Genomic DNA, 23,985 nt, shown 5'->3' on the forward strand with positions numbered 1-23,985 from the left:
CGGTCGAGAGTGAAATTGGGCAAATTCCACCATCTCGAAGCACGAGACCATCTTGCCCAAAATCTTCATACACAGATGAAGAGAGACTCTCCTGTGCTTGAGAAACCCTCGTAAGAGGGCCTGCAAAGCCAGCCGCTTCTTGTCTGGAAGATAGACCCTCTGGGCCTGGGAATCCAGATGCGCTCCCAGATGTATCATCTCCTGGGAGGGTTCCAGGCTGGACTTGTGCCAGTTCACTAGCCAACCGTGAGCCTGGAGCAGGTCCAGCGTAAGGCCTAGGTGTTGCAGCAGTAGTTCCCTGGACTGTCCCAGAATCAGAAGGTCGTCCAGATAAGGCAGAATCCGCACTCCTTGGAGGCGAAGGAAGGCTGCCATAACTCCCATCACCTTCGTAAAGACTCTTGGTGCTGTAGAGATTCCGAAGGTTAGAGCCCGAAATTGGACATGAAGATCCTTGGTTGCAAACCGGAGGTACTTGCGGTGATCCGGAAGTATCGGAACATGCAGGTATGCATCTCTGATGTCCAGAGATACCATGAAATCCCCCGGCTCCATTGCCTGTAGAATGGACCGGAGGGACTCCATGCGAAACCGCGGAATGTTCAGGTAACCATTGAGGTCCTTGAGATTCAGGATTGGTCGGAATGAACCATCCGGTTTCCCGATCAGGAATAAATTGGAGTAATAGCCGTGGCCCCTCTGCTGAGGAGGAACCACTTCTATCACCTGAGACTGGAGAAGAGTCTGAATGGAGGCGTTGAGAGCCTCCGCCTTCAGAGGACAGGCTGGGCGCCCCGTGATAAAGAATCGGGTCGGCGGAAGGACAGATAGTATCCTTCCGACACTATACTCAAAATCCAATTGTCCGATGTCGTCTCCCTCCACCTGTTGGCAAAATGGAGAAGGCGAGCCCCTACCGGCAGGGAGTCGACCTGAGGGGTCCCCAAGTCATTGGGAGGCCTTCTCAGGGGCCTTAGGAGGCTGACGTTTGCCAGACTGGGACTGTCTGTTCTTACCAAACGACTCCCTCCTGGGAGGACGGCTTCTTGTTGAAGATTGTCCCCTCGGCTTTCCCTGCGGCCGAAAGGAACGAAAGGACTGCTTCGGCTTAGACGGTGCCGACGGGAGGAAGGCTGTCTTGGAAGTGGCTACCGTAGTCACAATCTTGTCCAGCTCCAGACCAAAAAGCATATCGCCCACAAAAGGAAGGGCCTCCAGGGCCTTTTTGGACTCTGCATCCGCATTCCAAGTGCGGAGCCACAAGGCTCTTCTGGCTGCAACCGAAGACGCCGAGATCCTAGAGGCTAACGTAGCCGTGTCCAGGGCCGCCTCGCCCAAATACATGGAGGCTTCTCTGATATGGTCCACCAGAGAAAGCAGCTCCGACCTGCGTATGCCTGACGTAATGTTCTCCGTCAGCATATCTGCCCATTTGCCTACCGCCCTAGCCACCCAGGCCGAGGCCAAAGCTGGCCTAGTAAGCGTACCCGCATGAGTAAAGATAGACTTAAAGACATGTTCCATCTTTCTATCAGTGGGGTCCTTTAGAGCCGCCACAGTGGGAATAGGCAAGGTAGTAGCCTTTACCAGCCGGGCTATGTGGGAATCCACCTGAGGCGGGCGTTCCCATTTCGTGCGCCCGTCCGCCGGAAAGGGATAAGAAGAAACCATCCTTTTAGAAATCGTAAATTTCTTATTAGGAGAAGACCAGGCCTTTGCCAGGTCTCCCTCCAGCTGCGTCGAAGATGGGAAAACAGCCGGATCCCTCTTCTTGCGCTTAAAAGAGGGTGCCACCTCCGCAGGGGGCTGGTCTGGCTCTTGTATGTTTAAGCAAGAGCGGACCGCCTTCACCAGCGCATCTACCCTGGATTGAGTCATAACCTCGTCCTGGGATGTAGCCTCCTCGTCAGGGTCATCAGGGTCATCTGTGTCAGCCTGGTCGTCCCCTGAAGTATCCGTCCCCGTAGAGTCAGCTCTCTGGGTGCGGGCTCTTGGGTTCTTGCGCTTGCTAGCGGCACCCAGCAGGTTCTGTAGAGAAGAAGAAACCTGAACCAGTCCCTGCACTGAGGAAGAAAGGCCCTGTACCCAAGCTGGCTCAGGCGCAAGCGTCAGCAACTGAGGCTGGGACTGCGTGAGCGGAGCCGGTTGAGCTGGTGGAGGAGTCGCCTGTGAAGGCTGACTCAACACTGGTGGGGGCTGAGGGTGTGAACGGGAAGCGGCTAGCTGTCCAGCAAGGTCCCTCATGGCTGCCGTCAGGGCCTGCGCAAAACCCGGTTCCACGGAATGGGATGCCTGGGACGGGGCTGAATCCACAGAGTCCCCACCATTACAGCGTGTACACACCCCCCCATGGTCTGCCGAGGTGGAAGAAAAATTCTCCTTGCACCTAACACACTTAAAGGCCCTCAGGGCAGGAGCGTCCCCTGACCGCGAGGGTCTTGTGGACTTTGAGCCTGACTTAGAAGTCATGGCTATGCTCTATCACACTTCAATACAAGAGACAGAGTGAATAGAGAGATTTGCACAGAAAACCCCTATATAGAGAGGGGTGTGAAAACACAGCACTGAACACCTCAAGGGTGCAGTGTCAACGCAGTACAACCTGACCCGTCTGGAGACCGGGGAAGGAAGGGTGCCACAGTGTCCACACAAAAGCTGCTTCCTGCTGCTCTCTGCTGCACCGATGCGGGACAGAGTCAAGCTTCCAACAGGACGGGACGCTGGCAGTCCCCGGCGGGAACTCATATAGCGGCTCCCTGCCGGGGATTGGGCGGGGAGAAAGTGAGGGACCTCCCCCCCTCCTGGAACCTTGCCAGGGCTGAGAAAAAAAAATGGCGGCCCCCACCGCTACAAAAACAGCCCTAGTGGTCTAGTGGCCTCGGTTTCCCCTGTGGGGACCGAAAGTCACTGCCAGGAAACCGCCGGGAGCGCACCAACCCCCGGCGGCTAAGTGCGCTGGGCTCCCTCCCTCCGGCATCTACATCTAGACGCCTAGTAGCGGTCACCGTTGCGAGACAGAGTCAAGCTTCCATCGGGAAGCCACCCTGCCCAGCGTCTCGCTGCGGTCACCGTTGCGGGACAGAGTCAAGCTTCCATCGGGAAGCCTCTCTGCCTCGCGTCTCACCCAGCCGCGATACCGCTGCGTGCTGTGGGGAGGGAGGGGGGAAGTGCGGCTTACCTGCTCCGTGGCGCACGATCCCTCTGTGCTGGGACCCAGCCTGCAGGTCCGTGGCAGTTCACGACGAGCTGGCTCCGGAGCAGGTGAGCAGCCTGGGTGGTCCACCCGGCTTGCTCACCGCAAGAGTAATAAAAAAAAAACAAAAAAAACATGTTCTTTAAAAAACGCTGCAGAAAACTGCAGCAGCTACTTAAAAATGTGCCTGTGCTTCTAGGCACCAAGAAAAAACTGACCTATAATGGAGTGTGGGGAAGGAGGGGCCTGGGCTGCACCACTAAAGTGTTAGCTACTTGGTGCCTGTCGCCATGGCTCCGCCCCCTTCCCACTGTCCCAGTGGCCACCAATGGCATGAAGGAAATAGTAGGCTTATACTCGAGTATATATGGTATATATATAAATGAAGAAAATGGTTGCTTGGGCAATCGTCACACCTATTTTGACAAATTCACTTGGCACTCAAAGGGTTAATAGTAAATTTTTGGTCACAAGCACAACAAGTGTAATTGAGCAAAGTAGTGTATTCTATTTTATTTATTGACAACTGGCATACTTAATTTACTAGCTTCAGTATGAAAAGATGGCACGCTACAACCCTTATTTTGTTATATTTTTGATTAGGGAAATAAAATGTCAATATATAACAGCACTGCTCTCCTTTATTTAATTTTTTTTTGTTTAAAAAGGACTGTACAGAAAGTAACTTATTAAATACTACCAATTGTGGTGCCTTATTTAATATTTTTGTACAAGGAATAATTCAATTAGTCATGGTAATTGATCCCTTAGCCCCAAAGTGAACACGCAGGCAGCATTGAATCGAGAATTATTTATACCTGTCTGACTTCAACCCCCCCCCCCCCCTTGATAACTAGAGGGATAAATGGGTGCTGTGACAGAGATAATACACAAGGCCTTGAATGTATCATAGATGGTGTGTTAACACCCATTAACATATTAAGTTAATGGGTACTAACAAGAGACTTAGGTAAAAAAAAAAAACCCTGCAGTAATATATTTTAGGTAATTGAAGTCCTCCATTGCAAGATAACAATCCAAGATGATTGTGTCACTGTGACCTAAATCATCTACACACGGGGAGATGCGTGCTGAGCAATCTACGGGGAGAGCACTGGCCCTGACCGGCGAGTAACTAGATTTATCCTGCATGCTGGATATTAATCCCCCGTCGATACCGGCATGCGGGCCGCACATCACTATCGCAAAGGCTTCTACACACGGAGCGATGTAGGGGCATTTTATAAGAGATCTAGTGAGATCGCTTAGAAAATGCCCTGAAATCACCCCATGTGTACGCCCAATATTGATAATTACTATGCAAGTTCATTCTTTTCAGTTTGGAAACATGAAACACACACAGATTTATGATAAGATAAACATCTGAGCACATTTAATTTCACATTTAAATCGGAGTGTATGATGCCACGTTCCTACAGTGCATATAGCAGACTCTACAGTTTGGTGGATGTGGAATAATAGGCTGTTGAGGTCTTCCATGGTTTAAAAGGGCCCTTTTTTATTACTAATAAAAAACATTAACTCTACAACATACAATGATATTCTGAGAAACAGGTGGAGGAAGGCCCTTTCGTCTTTCACATATACAAAACATGGTCAACCAAAACCAAAAAAAAAAAAAAAGCACATGACTGGAGCTAGCCCTAACAGCACCAGCAAACATTGGGATTAGAAGGAACATCAAATATGAGCTAGGTCTTCTGGTTTACCTCACTAATGCTCTTATGGCTGAATGGAAGAGAATACCCAAAGCCATATTTCAAAATATATTGGAAAGCCTTTCCAGAAACATGGAGATAGGGGGAAACCAACCACATATATCTGATGATGATGATGATGATGATGATAATAATAATAATAATACAAAAATAGTGTTGAAGCTTGGGTATCCAACAAATAGTACCTAACATGAATATTTAATACATTCCTATCCTGCTAGAAAACTTCCCATTTACTACAAACAACCAGTAACCTGCTACGCTATGGTTAGAGACCTTGTGGTTATTACTCTGTGAGACTGTTAATATTCATTTCCATTTCTATATTATGTTCTGGATTTCAAATAACTACAAATAGAACACAGGAAAAGAACGCATTCTAAGAACGACCCAGCAACGAGTCCAGCTTCCTGACACTACAGGGAAGAGAAGGAACTGGGCAGGACACAAAACAATTGCACTAACGATGGAATTAGGCATGTTTATTAATTGGTGTAAGCCTTCCTGCTACTGTGCAATGCCTTCCTCTCCCAAATTTAAAGGGCAGGTTAGAATAATAGAATGGCTATAACAACAACATGGTCATAGTACGGTTCATGAACAGCATTTTTACCAAATTATATAGAATTGACAGTGAAGTAGGTTGAGGTGATTTCCACCACTCAAATCATATATTTTATGTTCATTCCCAATTTGTAACCGCCAAACAATCAGAAAACAATGAATCTAGAAATCTGGTGTAATGATTAAAAATAGGAAAAACTATATGGCCTGGTAGGAGTTTATGACTTAAATTATACTTATACATGATATACTGTATATGATTTTAAAACCTCCTCATCAGTTATTAAACTCTAAAAGCTTTTAGGGAGGTTAAAAATAAAGAACAATGTATTTGTGTTTATCAATGCAGTTTAGTGAAGAACTTCGATTCACAACCATACAATGGTCTTATGGGGCCTACACAGGGTGATTTCAGCACATTTTCTATGATCTGACTGGATCACTGTGAAAATGACCTTCATCACTCTGTGTGTAGGGGCGAAAGCGATGCGCGTTTGCAATTGCCGGATGATTAAGATCCTGCATGCAGGATAAATCTAGTTAGGTTGCCAGTCCCAGTGTTCACACCCGAGATCACTGGCCCTGACAGATCGCTGTGCCGCTCCGTGTGCTGAGCAATATTAGCCATCTACATAGCTCAGATCACTCAGCACAGTGGCCCCGTGTGTAGTTTTAGTTAGTTTAAAGATCTACCATAAATCAAAACAAGATTTGTACCTCCTGAACTATGGTATACCTACAATTCTACTGACTGAGCCATGGGTGTCATCAGAAAAAATGCTTTTGAGAGAAGATTCATGATAGGTTTTATAGTACTCAATATAAAGAATGTGTATGTCATTAGGCATTTTAGGCAAGGAAAGGCTTTCTTTAGCGCCCTTATATCACAGACGGTTCTCAGGACCCCACACAGTGCATGTTTTGCAGGTCTACTAACGAATAACGATAACTAATAAAGTGAAATAATTAGATTCAAATGTGTTAGCCAGTTAAACAGGCGAACGTTTTTTTGTTGTGTCCCCTGCCGTGTGCCTTTTGTCCCCTTCCCCCTGTTCCTTTGTCCATGTCCCTTCCCGCCCCTCTCACTAAAGTAAAAAAAAAATAAAAAAAAATGTGTTAGTCAGTAATGAATGCACCAGTCAGGTGACCTGGAAAACGTGAACTGTGTGGAGTCCTGAGGACCGAGTTTGAGAACCACAGCCTTATACAGGTTTAGTATCCCGTATCCGAATATCCATTATCCGAATTATTCCGAAAACCGTACATTCCAGAAAGTGCTAAAAACTCACTGGGGACATCTGTAACAGCACTACTGAGGACATGATATGTAACTGGCACTATATATGTACAAGAAAATGATTGCTTGGCAATCAAATTCAATATCTGAGATAGTACACAAATTGTTTCATGTTTTGAAACCTTGTTTTTTTTAACAAATAAAATATATTTGTGTGTATTTCATGTGTTTGATGTGTTTAAACAGCATAAATGCAAGATACTGCAAAACACATCATTGAAATATTAAAATATTCAGAAATACGGAATAATCAGTTATCCAAAATTCTCCTGATCCCGAGCATTTTGGATACGGGATACTCAACCTGTATCTTCTCAAGAAGGGTTATCTCAGATACAGTATTTGTATTTTTGAAAATGATGTGTTATGATTATTGGAGTATATAAGCTTACACTAAATACAAATGATAAAATTGTAATACTCTTTTTCTCAAGCAATAAGCAGTAAGAATAAAAGCCACTGTAAATGGTTATACATAGAAGGAACAGATTTAACACATGCAAGCAAGTGGAGTGTTTCCAATACATTTCAGTGCAGTTTGTATATACAGTATTCTAGTAATAAACCCAGAAAAACAGAAATATTACACTAAAACACATCTATATTCTAAGCACAACTAGAATAATCATCTGGGAAACTGTAAACTTTCTCTTCTCAAAACCTTTAGCTAAGGTTACAAATTCCTTTCAAGTTTAGGGTGCCTGCAAGGGGAACACTAATGGAAAACATTTCTGACTTGAGTGGAAAAGACTAAAGTAAAAATTAATTTCAATGTAAAATCAGGACAGGGTGTGTCAGGAATACTGAGAACGGGGATTACATTGGTTGGCAGGAAGAATGACAGACCCCTGACAGTTTTGGACTAGTTCAGCATTGGATTAGGCACCAGACCCACTTAGCAAGGTACACTGAAAAGGAATAATAATAATAAAGCCGAACATATGCCGGTTCTTAGTAAGGACTAATAAAGTAATAATATTTACAGTTAAGGATCCTTGGGAAAAATATGAAGGGATACCCTATCTTCAGTCAGTTTGCAAAATGAAAATACAACCGTTTAGATTTTTATTTCTCTAAAAACCACAGTCAATTATACCTAGTACTTATATTTTAGAATGTATTGATGTGACGACAGCAATGGTGACTGTGACACCTGCATACAAAGAAGGAAACCCCTCCTGACAAGTCCTGCATTTGCCCCTGGTAAGGTGAATTCCTGCTTGCAACAATCAAGGCTGGTGTAAACTTCAGCTAAATAGTCATTTACATCTTGACTATTACGCCAAGCATGTGGCACACTAAGGTCCTTATTCTGGTCCACACACAAAGCTGTGAATTTCACCGCCTGCACACCCCCCTCGCTCACCGAGTTCCCCCGCATGGCTGCGAATGGATGTTCAGTATAAATATCCATTCGCAGCCTTGGGTGCTGGGGCCAAATTTTGATAGTCAGCGACCATCAATGATTTCTACAGACTCTTGCAGGTGTAAGACACCACTCTGGTGCCTTACATTTGCGAGCGCCCTCTGCGAGAAGTGGGCGGGCAAATGACGTCAGCGGATGTTCGCTGCCCGCTTCCCGCACAGGGCGCTACTTAATTGCAATGTCATGCAACAACAAAGCATCACAAGACTGCACTGATAAATTTGATCTGTGATACTTGAATACATGTGTGAGGGTGTATTCAATCTGTTACAATATTTCCCGATGAGAAATATCGGCACTTCCCTATTCAGTGCTGCTGCCGTTAACGGCAGCATTGTTTTGTCCGAAACGGGCACCAATTGTTGCATTCACAGATGGTTTTCAACAACCGCAGCCATTTTTGTCGATCCACAGACTTTCCGACACTCCACAACCGGAATATTAAATTCCGGCTGTCAAGTTACAGTCGGCAGAAATTAAATGGCCCGGGATTCTGACTGTCGGGACGTTTCGACATTCGGAATTCCAGTTTGAATATCCTGAATCTATAAATGAAGTACAACAAAACTTGCCAAGCAATTAACATACAAATTCAGGCTCAGTCGCACACAGATATGCAAGTGTCGCTTATTAGATTAATCACTGCAGTCTTGTGAAGTGGATTTGTTGCATTGCATTGTGATTAAGACACACATTCCAGAAGAAAAGATGCTTGTTGCAAATTGTGTGGGACCTGGCAAGCTGAGCTGGTCTATGGGGAAAGGGATAATTGACTACACACACACACACACACACACATATATATCAAGAGATGCATCATAATGGGACTTGTAGTTCTACAAAGAAAGAAAACTACAGTACTGATTCACACGCCACAATAGTTATAATAAGCTATGTTATCCAATTTTGAGCAATATCAAGGTTCTTGGAATATTTAATGGCCAAAAAATAATAACCCACCAATCAGCATCTAGGTGAGCTTATCTCTCTGGTGGATCAAAAAATACTAAGCTTGAATCCAGGGTGCAAGACTCCAATAAAGCCGGCCAAAGCCAGTCACCCAAGGGAAGTACACTACTGTGAAACTGAAGTGAACATAAGTTAATAAGAAAAAAACAAAAGCTAAGGGTTAAAAGGTGTTATACATTTGAAGATTGGACTACTTCAACTTAGAGTAGCTCCCCACCCTGTCCTGAATAGCTTTAGCTAGTTAGGTCTCTAGTATTTATAGGCTGCATATTGGAACCAAAGGCACAATTAAAGGTACAAATTTGTACAGTGTGCTAGTTTTAGGGAGGAATTAAAAGCACGGCTCCCCATGGGTTGCCTTGGGCTTGGGGTGGCACACTATAATATTTATTTAGCACTTTTAACATTATTGTTTTACTAATATTACACATTGTAGCATTTTTTCACCCTATGTACACCTCTTAACTTCTAGCTTTTGCTTATTTCTTATTAACTCACTAATGTTTTAGTTTTTCACTAGTGTGCTTCCCTTGGGTGACCCCCAAGAACCTCAATATAGCAGAGGTTATTATAATTGTGGAGAGTGCACCAGCACTGTATATTTCTTTCTTAATCTTTTGAGTGCCAAGTGAATTTGTCAAAATAGGTGTGAAAATTGGCAAGCAAACATTTTTGTTTATCATTATGACCTATTATAATGAACTTATATAGGAAATAATATAATTTTTTACACAACATATTTTATTTGAATTTATATAACAAATGTGAGCGACGCTGGCATTTTTAGCTGATATTTTGCACATCTCTCACAGAGATGTTGGCACTCAAAGGATGGACTGATAAGGTCTGTCTGGTATAACTGCAGAAATAGCATATGAGCACACTGTATATGCTCATTAAGGTTCCTGCAAGATTGCTAATTTCGGTACTTATATGTTAGTTGGGCGCCCACTAAGCTATTTGCTTAGTTTTCCGCGGGGCTCGCTACACTATATAAAATCAACTCCATGCCAACATAGATAGTGGGGGTATGAGCATACTAACTATAGTGGGTGCCCAACTAACATATAAGTACCCTAATTTCCTTGCGCATAACTAGTGAGGTTGCTGGTTATGATTCACCACTCTGAAACTGCATATTTTGGCCATCACATGTAATGGAAATACACCCCTAAAAAAACATTAGATGCTAGTCATCTACAGTGATATGTGTAAGTTATAAATCAAGGTTGATATATTTTATGTCAGAACTTTGTGGGCACCAAAGCAACAATTTGGCCCCTGTCCAAATGCATCAAAAGTTAAAAATATGTTTTCAGTGTTTCGCAAGAAACATATATAGTAGAGTATGTTTTTAAAACAAAATGAATTTCATAGTACGTAATCATCCCATTAAGCACCCAGGTTGAAAGAGGTTTCTTAACGTTTTATAAAAAAAAATAATCATATACCGTTTATACAGTTCCGCTTTTCAGTCTTAAATCAGTTTTAAGTACAAAGCTGATTTGCTAAAGGAAACTGGGTTTGGCATCACCATTTTTTTATTTTTCAAAAACAACCTTTTTACTGAGAAATAGAAAAGGCACATAAAAATATAAAACAGGCTGTGCCATAAAACAATTTCAAAGCAATTACATTTCTAAAACCCATAATTGCATGATATTGGTATACTTTGCAACCACTTAAAAGTACTTGCATTCAGGGTTTAGATCAGGGAATCGCTCAATGTCAACAAGACACAATAATATGCATCTACAAAAAGATGCAGTGAGCAATATTTACAACATGTTTTGGAAAAAAGTAAAATGCACTTTTTTTTATTTATTTTTGTCAAATTATAGGAGCAAGTCTGTGTAGGAAGTCTAGGCCTGAATGTGAGAAAATGGTAATTGGCACAAGAAGTAACTGAAACCAATACCCTCCTCTAGGCACACTATCCTGTATGCATAAAAATAGGGAATTTTGGTTCCATGTGGAAATCACTTTTTTGAAGTTATTTAAAGCTGAAAATAAATCACTTGTACAGCAGATGTTGGAATTCAGAATATGAATTAGTAATGTAAAAGTGCAATATGTGAAATTACTTACTTGTCTTGAGATTCTATGTACACGTACAGATGAGGCTCAAAACACTTTGAAATTATGCCATGGAATGGATTTTCCGGTGTTTTGGGTTTCTTTGGCTGCAAAAAACCCCACAGCATTAGAATATTTTATTTGCATTTCTAATGTTAGAACACATTAGGAGTGGATTTCAGTTAGCAGAGAGACATTAAATGGATTGTGTAACTGTGGTCACATATACTTAAAATTACAATGTTTTGTTTGTAAACTAAAAATGTGTATATTCGCCCAAATGCAGAGTTTTCTGTATTTTGTGGTACACCCAACCCCATCCTTAGGCATGGCTGGACACCAATCTTCACCATCAGCGTGAACTAGGGTGACCAACCGTCCCGTTTTTGCCGGGACTGTCCTGGTTTTCAATAGTGAAATCCCGCGTCCCGGGGGAACCCATGCCGGGACGCAGAAAGTCCCGGGTTTTGATCCCTCCGCGTGCAAACAATTACCGGCGCAGCCGCGCAGCATAAAAATGAGTGTGAGGGGGTCAGGGGGAGGGGAGGGAACTCTTACGCCCACCCTCCGGCCTCCCGCTTCCTTGTTATTGGTTATTTAGCCACCCGTGACCCGGCCGGACACCTCCCACACACTCCCCATATAAAGCTGTGCTGCGCATGCTGGGGTGGGGCAGGCGCGCAAGAAGACGGAGATGGACCACGGCGCGTAGACTCCCGTCCGTCACCACCACCGCCCGGGCCACGCCACGACTCGTGGCCCACGAGCCGAGGAGAGACGCGGCAGCGGGTCACCACTCGCACCGTCCACCGCATGAGACAGCGCAGTGCAGTGCGTGGACTCCTGGAGGGAGAGCGAGGAGACTGAGTGAGTAGACTCTGGCCTACTGCGGCCTACCCTCGCTCGCTGCTCGCTCGTGAGTCGTGCTTCCTGTCAGTGTGCTGCTGCTGTGCTGAGCGGCTCGCCTCAGCCTGAGCCTGTGTGTGAGACTCTCACACTCACAGTGAGAGTGAGAGTCAGAGAGTAGTCTAGTAGGCCTGGCCGCCTCGAGGAGGACGTTCCAGTCAGTCGGCTGCAGTGTGCAGTCTGGCCGCGGGCCGCGGCGCCCAGGCAGGCCCTCTGCCTCCCTCCTCCCTCTCTCCCCAGCCCAGTCCCCCCAGTGGGGCCCCCCCGGGCCGTTACACTGTAACGGAATGGAAATAATCCCCTTATATTTATTTTATTTCATTCAAGTGTCTTATATAGCAGCATCTTATTAGTGCAGCAGAGTGTCTTGTTATATTAGTGCAGCAGATTCCGTTACAGCGTCTTATATATAGTGCAGCAGATTCCGTTGCAGTGTCTTATATAGCGCAGCAGATTCCGTTACAGTGTCTTATATAGCGCAGCAGATACAGTTACAGCATCTTATATAGCACAGCACATCCCGTTATAGTGTCTTATATAGTGCAGCAGATTCCGTTGCAGTGTCTTATATAGCGCAGCAGATTCCGTTACAGTGTCATTTGTTCAAAGACATGTTGGTGCCTACTAGGTTTGTACTTGTGACTATTGCACCTTCATTTGTTCAAAGACATGTTGGGGCCTACTAGGTTTGTACTTGTGACTATTGCACCTTCATTTGTTCAAAGACATGTTGGGGCCTACTAGGTTTGTACTTGTGGCTAATGCACCTTCATTTGTTCAAAGACATGTTGGTGCCTACTAGGTTTGTACTTGTGACTATTGCACCTTCATTTGTTCAAAGACATGTTGGGGCCTACTAGGTTTGTACTTGTGGCTAATGCACCTTCATTTGTTCAAAGACATGTTGGGGCCTACTAGGTTTGTACTTGTGACTATTGCACCTTCATTTGTTCAAAGACATGTTGGGGCCTACTAGGTTTGTACTTGTGGCTAATGCACCTTCATTTGTTCAAAGACATGTTGGTGCCTACTAGGTTTGTACTTGTGGCTAATGCACCTTCATTTGTTCAAAGACATGTTGGGGCCTACTAGGTTTGTACTTGTGACTATTGCACCTTCATTTGTTCAAAGACATGTTGGGGCCTACTAGGTTTGTACTTGTGACTATTGCACCTTCATTTGTTCAAAGACATGTTGGGGCCTACTAGGTTTGTACTTGTGACTATTGCACCTTCATTTGTTCAAAGACATGTTGGGGCCTACTAGGTTTGTACTTGTGACTATTGCACCTTCATTTGTTTAAAGACATGTTGGGGCCTACTAGGTTTGTACTTGTGACTATTGCACCTTCATTTGTTCAAAGACATGTTGGGGCCTACTAGGTTTGTACTTGTGGCTAATGCACCTTCATTTGTTCAAAGACATGTTGGTGCCTACTAGGTTTGTACTTGTGGCTAATGCACCTTCATTTGTTCAAAGACATGTTGGTGCCTACTAGGTTTGTACTTGTGACTATTGCACCTTCATTTGTTCAAAGACATGTTGGGGCCTACTAGGTTTGTACTTGTGACTATTGCACCTTCATTTGTTCAAAGACATGTTGGGGCCTACTAGGTTTGTACTTGTGGCTATTGCACTTTAATTTGTTCAAAGACATGTTGGGGCCTACTAGGTTTGTACTTGTGGCTAATGCACCTTCATTTGTTCAAAGACATGTTGGGGCCTACTAGGTTTGTACTTGTGGCTAATGCACCTTCATTTGTTCAAAGACATGTTGGGGCCTAATTCTATTTGTGACCTGTAAATGTATAGGCTATCTGATTCAATAAACTCTTTTTATTGAAGTTTCTCTTTCTGAAATCTCTTGTGTTACTATATTTTGTTTTACACAGCACTATGTAAACTTATTACATAATTCCATACAAAACCTAGAATGGAAATCCCATTAAATTTATTTATTTTATTTACAGTGACCTATATTGTGTAGCAGATTCCGTTAGTGTCTTATATAGCGCAACAGCTTCCGTTACAGTGTCTTATATAGAGCAGCAGATTCTGGTACAGTGTCTTATATAGTGTGCAGCATATCCCGTTACAGCGTCTTATATATAGCGCAACAGCTTCCGTTACAGTGTCTTACCCGACATTCCGGGCGGGGCGCGGCGGTTGGTGCGCGCGCGCGGGGGGGTGTCGAGCCCGCCCAGACCTGTCCCGGGTTGGGCCATTGGAAAGTTGGTCACCCTAGCGTGAACTTCCACCAGAATATATGCCATACATCTATATATCCACTATTCCTCATTCATCTCTGCCTAAATAAGGGTGTCCCTTTACAGTCCAGTTAAGCTGACTCAGGAGATGCAACTAAAATGTGTATGAATCCGTTGTACTTATGTATGTTATTGAAGACTTGCAGTGCGAACAGATGTAAGATGAACTCCACAAACAGACATACATGAAACTCTGCATCCTCAACATTGTGTTAGTGACAAAGTGTAACATAACCCCCAGAATCTACAGAAAATATTTAATGTTGACTTGTATACTTGCTAGCATTAAAAACCACAATCCACAGTGGGTACCTTTCCTAGACCACAATCGTCAGTGGGTACTTGGCATCAACCACAATCACCAAAGGGTACCTGACCTAAACTTTAATAACTACATCAATTAGGAATTCAACCAGGTAAAACCACTGTTAATTTGCTTAAAAAACCCTTGTGGTTTTTCTGTTGTATGACAAGTAAGCCCCTCATGAGTTTATACTAGATTTAAATTGAGTAACAACATAACCTCCACACCTTGGGATTTCAAGCAGACATTTATACTAACAAAAAAGACTGTAGGCGACTTTAGTGCTATGCTTACCAGTTACCGCACACTATAGAAAAACTAAATCATTTTAGCATGAACAAATAATAATAATCCAACATTATCTACATAATTTAAGTATAAGAAGCCTGCAATACTCACTTTTTCAAAATCATTCTGCAAAGCTGACTCCTCCACCATGTTGTCATCATCCAGGAATGGATTAGTAGAAACAGGAGGTTGGGGCTCTGGCTTTTTCTGAAAGACATTTTATTTATTTATAGAGAGAAAGCAAAATTATCAATTTACAGTACTTGATTCTATGTTCTGAAATGATAACACTGTTTATTCAAAAATGTATTGTTTTATAACTAAAAAATATCAAAGAAGTTTAAAAATAAAAAAAATTTAGTGGAGAAATTCGGACTTTCTGCAAATTTCCTTTAGTATTCAGAAAAGAGCAGCATGTTTTTGCATTATTAGTTAAACCAAGAGCTTACACTATAAACATACATGCTTTTATGCATCCACAGAAGAGTGGACACATCACCAGCAGGAAATAGTGGTGCCATGTGGAGGGGAATAAATTACAAAAATTGCCATCATTTAGCCCCGCCCCCTACCTCCGGACTGAAACATCGCTAGGCCCCAACCACAAAAATGTAGCGAAGTGCAGCCCAACCTTGTTCTCTGAAGCAGAAAGATGCATTTACTTGCTGAGATTTTAAATGTTTGCAAGTACAGATGGAGCCGCTCTCATTAGAGCGTCTCCTAATGATTCTATAGCCATTCTCCACCCCCCCCCCCCCCATCAGCCGCCAGAGTCAAACAGAATGGGGCGCAGTCACACGAGACACTCCTGCGCCCCATTCTCCTGGAACCCCTGCAGCCCTCCTCCCTTCTCCCTGAAGCGGAGATGGGCAGGGAAGCCTTCTGTCCCCATTCCCTGATGCCTATTACAAGCTCTAAGAAGCAATGTAGTTCTGGTATGTGCATTGTAACTTAAGCAGAACTAGATCCAGCACTTTATCTTGTGTACAGTAAGTTGGTGCTGAATAATTTTAGAGCACACAGTTGTGTTTTATCATTAAGGGTCATATTCAATTAGCCACTGCTAACTGTTTTCCTGGGGACTGTTTAATCAGTCTCGGCTGCTGGCAGTATAATATTTTGGGTACTTGTGTAATATCTGGGCACCCGATTTTGTTATCGGGTCGGAAAAATCGGGTCGATTGCATCGCATGCAACCAAATCGCATGCAATGTGATCGACCCGATTTTTACATTGGATCCAATGTTAAATGCCCCCCAGACCCCCATTTTCTATTGTATACCCACCCTGTTCATACCCCCACTATCCAAGTGGGCATGGAGTTGACCTTATATAGTGTGGTGAGCGCAGCGGGCCCCGCGAGGGGACGCGGGTACATGTTAAGTAATCCGCGTCCCCTCGCCATGCTTTGCGCTCGCCACACTATATAAAATCAACTCCTTGCCCACTTGGATATTGGAGGTATGAACAGGGTGGGTATACAATAGAAAATGGGGGGTCTGGGGGCATTTAACATTGGACCTAATGTAAAATCGGGTCTCAGGGACCATTTAACATTGGATCCAATGTAAAAATCAGGTTGATCGCATCGCATGCGATTTGGTTTTCCGAAAAAATCGGGTCCATCGCATCTGATTGTATGCCTTAAGTTAAGGCATACAATCAAAAAATCGAGCGCCCAGATAACACACAAGTACCATATTTTGTTTACCTGACCAAGGCATTTCTGTGTCAACCTTTCTCCCATGTTGGCCCTATGATCGACACCCATTCAACATGTGGTTCTCCAGCAGTTGTAGAACAACATATCCCAGCCCTTCCGCAGTTTTGGTAATTTCTCATTTATGTGGCAGGGCATTCTGGGCTGTATCTTTTAACAGCTAACGGCAGCATGTTAAATAACCATTTCTCCATATACTGCATTTTTAACACTCTCCTTCTCCGTAGGATCCAGGTGTGAGTAAGTTTCCTGTGGCGTCTGTTCCCCATGGTTCACTGCTGCTGACAGGCTGGAGTGGCAAGCAAGAAGGGATAGGAGGTGAGACGGCCGCTCTGTGAGGAGATTTGCCACTGCTGTACTCGCTCCCGGCCATGTACCATCTATACACTGAGCCCCTGCAGATGTAGGGGACTCCCCCACTGAGAAACAGTCTACCAAATCTCACTCACCCCGGTAAACTTGCTGGAGAGGTGCCCAGAGTAGGACACCTCCCCCCCCCCCTCACATGAGGCATGTCAGGATCCGCAGCCTACCGCCTCCCCACCCCGGAAGCCAATAAAAAAAAAATGGTGAGAACACTGCTTTGTTCAGCCAGATGTTCAGGGGTACTACAAGTACATATACAACTGTGCTCTGAAGAAGTATAGAAGGTGCATATGCTACTATTGCTGAGCTTGCTGAATCATGCATATATATTGTACAGTTACGTTTGTGCGCCTTTTCCAAGGACACATACTGGGGATGAAGCAAATGTGGTTGCAAAAAGTGTAGCAGCAGCCCTGCTTTTATATAGAAATGCAGCAGGAGGCATCTGGCATAAGTAGTCTTACCACAACAATGTCAGTCACAGTGCAGCCAGAGAAACGTTTTGCTAGAAGACCCTCAAAATTAGTGGTTCTCTGGATAGCAAAGAGCAGAAGTTTCACCTCTATTTCTTTAGCTCTTGTCCTCATGATTTTTGAAAGGTCATTCCTGAAACAAAGTGGAATAAAGATCAGAACTATATAATCAAAATAAAAATGTGTTATACCATTAATACTGCAATATTTTAGGTGATAAAAATGAAGAGATGACTTGATGGCTATATGTGTGTGTTTCTGCATAGACAGTATACATATACAGTATATATATATATATATATATATATATACACATACACACACTCATACTTCAAGTGGCATGTGACCATATAGTATAAATAAAAATCACAGCACTCTGCATTCACCATAATACACTCATTCAATAAACATCAGTTTATTATGCAGAACGAGTTTATTATAGCGGGTGCTGAGTTCTGGGATTTTATATTAGGAGCGAGTTAGTTTCTGCAAACTTTTCATGGGCAAATTTAATTCCAAACACACAACACAGTTTCCCAGAAAATAAACCAAAGCTTCCCAGTGTATGGTCTGAACAATTGTGAAGACCCATGTAACATGACAAGGTGATCTTATTCAGGTGGGAACCTATAGTACATCAGTAGTTACTTTCCATTACATAGGTACTTACTGTCCTAAGCTACATCTGCACACAGGCAATAGATACAATTGGTAGGACCGACACATTGGAATAAGGATAATGTGGAATAAGCGATTAGATTTGTATTTGTGTATACACGCACACAAACTGTAATATACCATGCACTTGCTCCAAATTTAAAAAAAAAGTACAGTACTTTCGATAATTCAAATAAGACCGTGTGCAGCAGGAATAGTATAAGCCAATTTGGGATAAATAAAAAGGAACGCATGTCTGGACTTGTACACTACAACTGAAAACAGTCAGAGGAATCTTCCCCACCATAACATTGTGATCACAGTTATGGAGAGACCTAAATCTAATCTGAGTTCTAAGCCTAAGAAAAGTTTCAATAAACTTTGGCTCAGCTACAAAGCTTTCAATGATATGGGCTCAACTCCAAACCTATGCAAGGAGAGATTTCTAAAAATGTCTCAGCTGCAAACTATTAAGATAGGGCCACCGACACAAAAAGAGGAGACAAGAACAAAATGGCAATAGTCCGATGAAGTAAAATAGATGAATGTATAATGCAAATTGCATGGCAGTCATGTGTTTTTAAAGAGCAATGCTCTATTTTACTAACCAAGATAGCAACATTTTAATACGTAGGTGCAACCAATTGTATTGTTGTAGAAGTCGAGGTTTCAGGTAACAGCATTATATTACATGAAGAGTCGCTTGTTTACATATTGCACCTAAGGAATGTTGATTGAGCTGAAAGTGGCTCAAAACAGCAGGTTTGAGCGGCTTTCAGCTCAAAGCTGCCCAGTGTGTATGGCCCGGCGATGAGCGGTGCTGCGCGCTCCCACAACATCGCCAGGAAAGCCGCTCATCTGCTGGTTATACAAGCAGATGAGCGGCTTTCAGGACGGCTTTGCATAGTGCTCCGCTATGCAACGCCTTCCTCCCCCCCTCTGTCGGCGCCGGGCAGGTGGAAAGCCGCTCAGTGTGTATGCACTGAACGGCTTTCCGCGCAGCGATGAGCGCTATCATTGCTGTCCATACACGCTGGGCAAAATATTGGTTTATACAAAGTCCATCTCACATTATCTATATGCAATCAGAGGCATTGTGCTTTGTTTGATTTTATATTTCCAATTGCGTGCACAATATATGTAATTTTAGTATGGAATTCCATATGGTCTAAATATATATAGTTTTTTTAATTGTATAATTAAATTGTTTACGTTTAGAAGAAACCGCTCCCATCTTTATATATATATTTATAATATTCAAATTGTTTGTAGAATGCTATACAGCCAGCACTGGTACATCTCTGATTTAATCACCAATGTGTGAATGGGGGGTAAGTACAGAAAACCCCATCTTGAACCCATGCACAGTGCCACGGGTCCAAGCAGGGTTACAACAAGGGGAGGGGGTTTTAAGCTAGAAATGATAACTTAAGTGAATAAATTAAGACCAAAAAAGGGAGTGGAGAAGTGGACCAGTTGGGAAGCTGCCCATAGCAACAAATCAGCTTGCATCTATGATTTTATCGAATACACTTGACAAATTCCAAGTGAAAGCAGATTAGATGCTATGGGCAAATTCCTCACTGGTCTCTCTTCTCATTGCAGGATTCCATGCCATTATTTTACAAAGAACTCAGACACTTTATTGCTGTATAATTTATACACAAAAGTGAAAACGTCCCAAGGCGCAAAGCCAGAATCCTGCAGCCGCACACTGGAAGAAGGGGTTCACCCAAAAACCTCTTGACGACGGAGTTACAGAAAGAAAGAACCAATGTGGAATGGGCGCTGGTATCTTGTTTGCATCAAATGTGGCTCATAAAAGAAATGAAGAAATATGAACATACATTAGGGATATAAGTGTATGTTCTGCGGTCTTGGTTTAGATGCCCAAGATGGCACAGATGATATGGCTCAAATGGATATCATACCATCACTCACATGGAGTAACGAGTAGGCAAGCATATAAAGGTTTCTTTAAAACTTCAATGAAACATCACAATGCGCTGTCTTGTATGTAAAAAGAATGAATGCGTACCGTACTCACATGTACGAACACTTCTGCAATCCCATAAAGGTATCTTTTTAGGATTCCATAGATGCTTCTCGGTGTGTTAATAGCGAGTATCCTCCAAAAGTCCCCCAGCATAAAAAAGAAAGAAAACGTTCTTTCTTAATTAAAAGATTTTATTGGGGGTATAACAAAAAGGAAGTGCAGGGTGCAACCTGAACCCACAGATGTTCACAAGGACAAAGGAAAATCGTACCTGAAATGGCAGAGTATGGCCATCCACTGCCAAACAGGTGCTTCCAGGGTTACAGGTATAGGCTGCACAACTCCTCTCCACCAACGCGTTTCGACAGGTGAACTGTCTTTCTCAAGGCTGGAGAGCAGTAGTGCCTAGTGCTGGTATTTATAGTAATGGCTTTAATCATGTTGGACTCTCCCCCTAAAGGGGAGGAGACCCAACCGGATGTGTCAGTATAATACTGAAAACGGTGCTAAATAGCTTAAAGTAAAGGTCTCCTAAGCGACCTTGTATATTGTATAATGCCCCCTTCTACATATAAGAAAAAAGGCGTTCGTATACACTATTTAAGTGATACAAAATCGTATAAGGAGCAAACCAGGAAGCGGCGGGTGACACGCATCTGGAGCGCAAACGTCACTTCCGCCGCTTCAGATAGGTCGTGCAGCCGGAGGCTGGACCGTCTGGATCATACACAGAACGGAGCGTCACTTCCGTCTGTGTTCTATATGCGGAAGCGGTGGGTGACACGCAGACGTCACATCCGCCGCTTGTCCGTCCAAGACGGAACTATTACAAGAACGTCCCTCCAGTTTCCTACTAAACGTAACTGGTACCTCAATCGTGCGCTCTGTAAAGCGCGCTGACGTCACTAATACTCATCATAAGCGTGGAAAGAGAGCCCAATTAATATATAGGACTCATGACCCGCATTTGAACCGCATATGATAGATTAAAGTGCAAATGCTAATGAAATATGCTAATGCTTTACATATCCCCTTTTATATTTCATTAGCATTTGCACTTTAATTGCGCACGATTGAGGTACCAGTTACGTTTAGTAGGAAACTGGAGGGACGTTCTTGTAATAGTTCCGTCTTGGACGGACAAGCGGCGGATGTGACGTCTGCGTGTCACCCACCGCTTCCGCATATAGAACACAGACGGAAGTGACGCTCCGTTCGGTGTATGATCCAGACGGTCCAGCCTCCGGCTGCACGACCTATCTGAAGCGGCGGAAGTGACGTTTGCGCTCCAGATGCGTGTCACCCGCCGCTTCCTGGTTTGCTCCTTATACGATTTTGTATCACTTAAATAGTGTATACGAACGCCTTTTTTCTTATATGTAGAAGGGGGCATTATACAATATACAAGGTCGCTTAGGAGACCTTTACTTTAAGCTATTTAGCACCGTTTTCAGTATTATACTGACACATCCGGTTGGGTCTCCTCCCCTTTAGGGGGAGAGTCCAACATGATTAAAGCCATTACTATAAATACCAGCACTAGGCACTACTGCTCTCCAGCCTTGAGAAAGACAGTTCACCTGTCGAAACGCGTTGGTGGAGAGGAGTTGTGCAGCCTATACCTGTAACCCTGGAAGCACCTGTTTGGCAGTGGATGGCCATACTCTGCCATTTCAGGTACGATTTTCCTTTGTCCTTGTGAACATCTGTGGGTTCAGGTTGCACCCTGCACTTCCTTTTTGTTATACCCCCAATAAAATCTTTTAATTAAGAAAGAACGTTTTCTTTCTTTTTTATGCTGGGGGACTTTTGGAGGATACTCGCTATTAACACACCGAGAAGCATCTATGGAATCCTAAAAAGATACCTTTATGGGATTGCAGAAGTGTTCGTACATGTGAGTACGGTACGCATTCATTCTTTTTACATACAAGACAGCGCATTGTGATGTTTCATTGAAGTTTTAAAGAAACCTTTATATGCTTGCCTACTCGTTACTCCATGTGAGTGATGGTATGATATCCATTTGAGCCATATCATCTGTGCCATCTTGGGCATCTAAACCAAGACCGCAGAACATACACTTATATCCCTAATGTATGTTCATATTTCTTCATTTCTTTTATGAGCCACATTTGATGCAAACAAGATACCAGCGCCCATTCCACATTGGTTCTTTCTTTCTGTAACTTTATTGCTGTATGTTACCAAAGTGTCAGCATCAACACAGTTTTCCTTAACTTTTACTATTTAACTATACTAAGTCTCTAATCTATGTGCCTGGAAATAAAGTGGAAGTTGATAATACGGTTTCATCACTCATAATGAACTGCAATTACATAGAAAGAATTGTCATCTCTGTTTCTGACATTCAGTATCAGTGGTCTTACATAACTACACTCATTCTAAATGAAAAGATAACAACGACTTTCCACTTGCCTCAGATTTGCCCTTTACTCTTCATACTGGGCAAGAAACATGTTTGTGGAAAGGTGAGGAGTTCATGGTACAACTCATGAGGGGTTTAAGCCAGTTTGTGTATTAGAAGAACAAAGCTTTGGCAGCAGATGAAGTTCTCATTAAAGAAAGAACAATGACAGGTATAGAGGATATTGTAAAAGCTCTTGTACTGTGAATGTTTTCATCTCCAGGGGATTTCTTCTTTTTCCTGGAGTAAGCTCACACAGAATGAGCCATTAAATTATAGAATAGTATAAGCTGGGCAGAAAAAGTCTTGCAATCTGAAATCTTTTCACTATGGGAAGAAGCTTTCACCAAGGTAAAGAGGATGTGTGCTTGTTATTTTTAACTAGTGAACAAGAATAGTGTTGCTTTAGCTATACAAAAAAATGATTCACAGATGAACCTGAACTGCAATAACAGAGATAAAGTGGTCAGAAATCATTTTGTAAAACCTAAAAAGTAAATAACATTTTTAATAATAACAAATCCATGTGTGTCAAAAAATCAAGCTGTTCGTAAAATAATAAAAAAAAAACTGCAAAAGAAGAACAAGCTCCCGATGCTCTGCTTAGCCACCCAGCATTGAGAAAGATGGGGGCGTGCCGCTAGGCCACTCCCCCCGGGAGATGTGACTGAGCCCCTTGTTGTGCTTGTTAGAATACTAGGGCCTTTCCAGACCAACCATCCGTCCTACAACAGTGTATTATATCATGTCATAGGCTATTGATAAGACGGATAGTATGAAAAATATGTAAGAATTATTATTGTTTTGAATATTAACTATATTAAATATTAACGCAGCATGTTTTTGCCTTCCTGACAGAGGCCTTTTTTTCAAATCTGACAGGTATCACTTAAGTGGGGATAACTTTTTTTTGCTTTTACTTATCCCAGTGATTTTGAGATTGTTTTCCCGTGACACATTGTACTTCAAGTTAGTGATAAATTTTGGTCGATACAGTTTTTTTTTTTTTGTGAAAAATACCAAAATTTGTAAAAAAAATGAACATTTTGCAATTTGCAAAATGTTACATTTTCTGCTTGTGAGACAAATAATCATACCACTCAAAATAGTTAATAACTAACAAAGACCATATCTATACTTTATTATTACATCATTATTTCAACCTGCTTTTAATTTTTTTTGGACACTAGGGGGCAGCAGAGTCAAAATTATGCACATCACACGGTAAACGCTGCCCCCCCTGGGCAATGAGGGAAGATGTCTGCTGTCAGGGACAGCAGACATCATCCCTCTGTCACCGCGTCCCTAGACGCTGT

General features: G+C 43.0%; 1 protein-coding gene across 1 annotated transcript in view; it reads right to left on the reverse strand.

The window, feature by feature from the left end:
- VPS53 (VPS53 subunit of GARP complex) overlaps positions 1-23,985 on the reverse strand; it is a 210,452-nt gene that overhangs the window by 92,957 nt on the left and 93,510 nt on the right. The window contains exons 11-13 of the mRNA XM_083173988.1: positions 17,580-17,721; positions 15,141-15,236; positions 11,277-11,371 (exon numbers count right to left, since the gene is read on the reverse strand). Coding sequence (XP_083030114.1) covers positions 11,277-11,371; positions 15,141-15,236; positions 17,580-17,721 — 333 coding nt within the window. The remainder of the gene's footprint in view (positions 1-11,276; positions 11,372-15,140; positions 15,237-17,579; positions 17,722-23,985) is intronic.

Source organism: Crinia signifera, chromosome 2 (genome assembly GCF_055691185.1).
Source record: "Crinia signifera chromosome 2, ASM5569118v1, whole genome shotgun sequence".
Classification (NCBI taxonomy): Eukaryota; Metazoa; Chordata; class Amphibia; order Anura; family Myobatrachidae; genus Crinia; species Crinia signifera.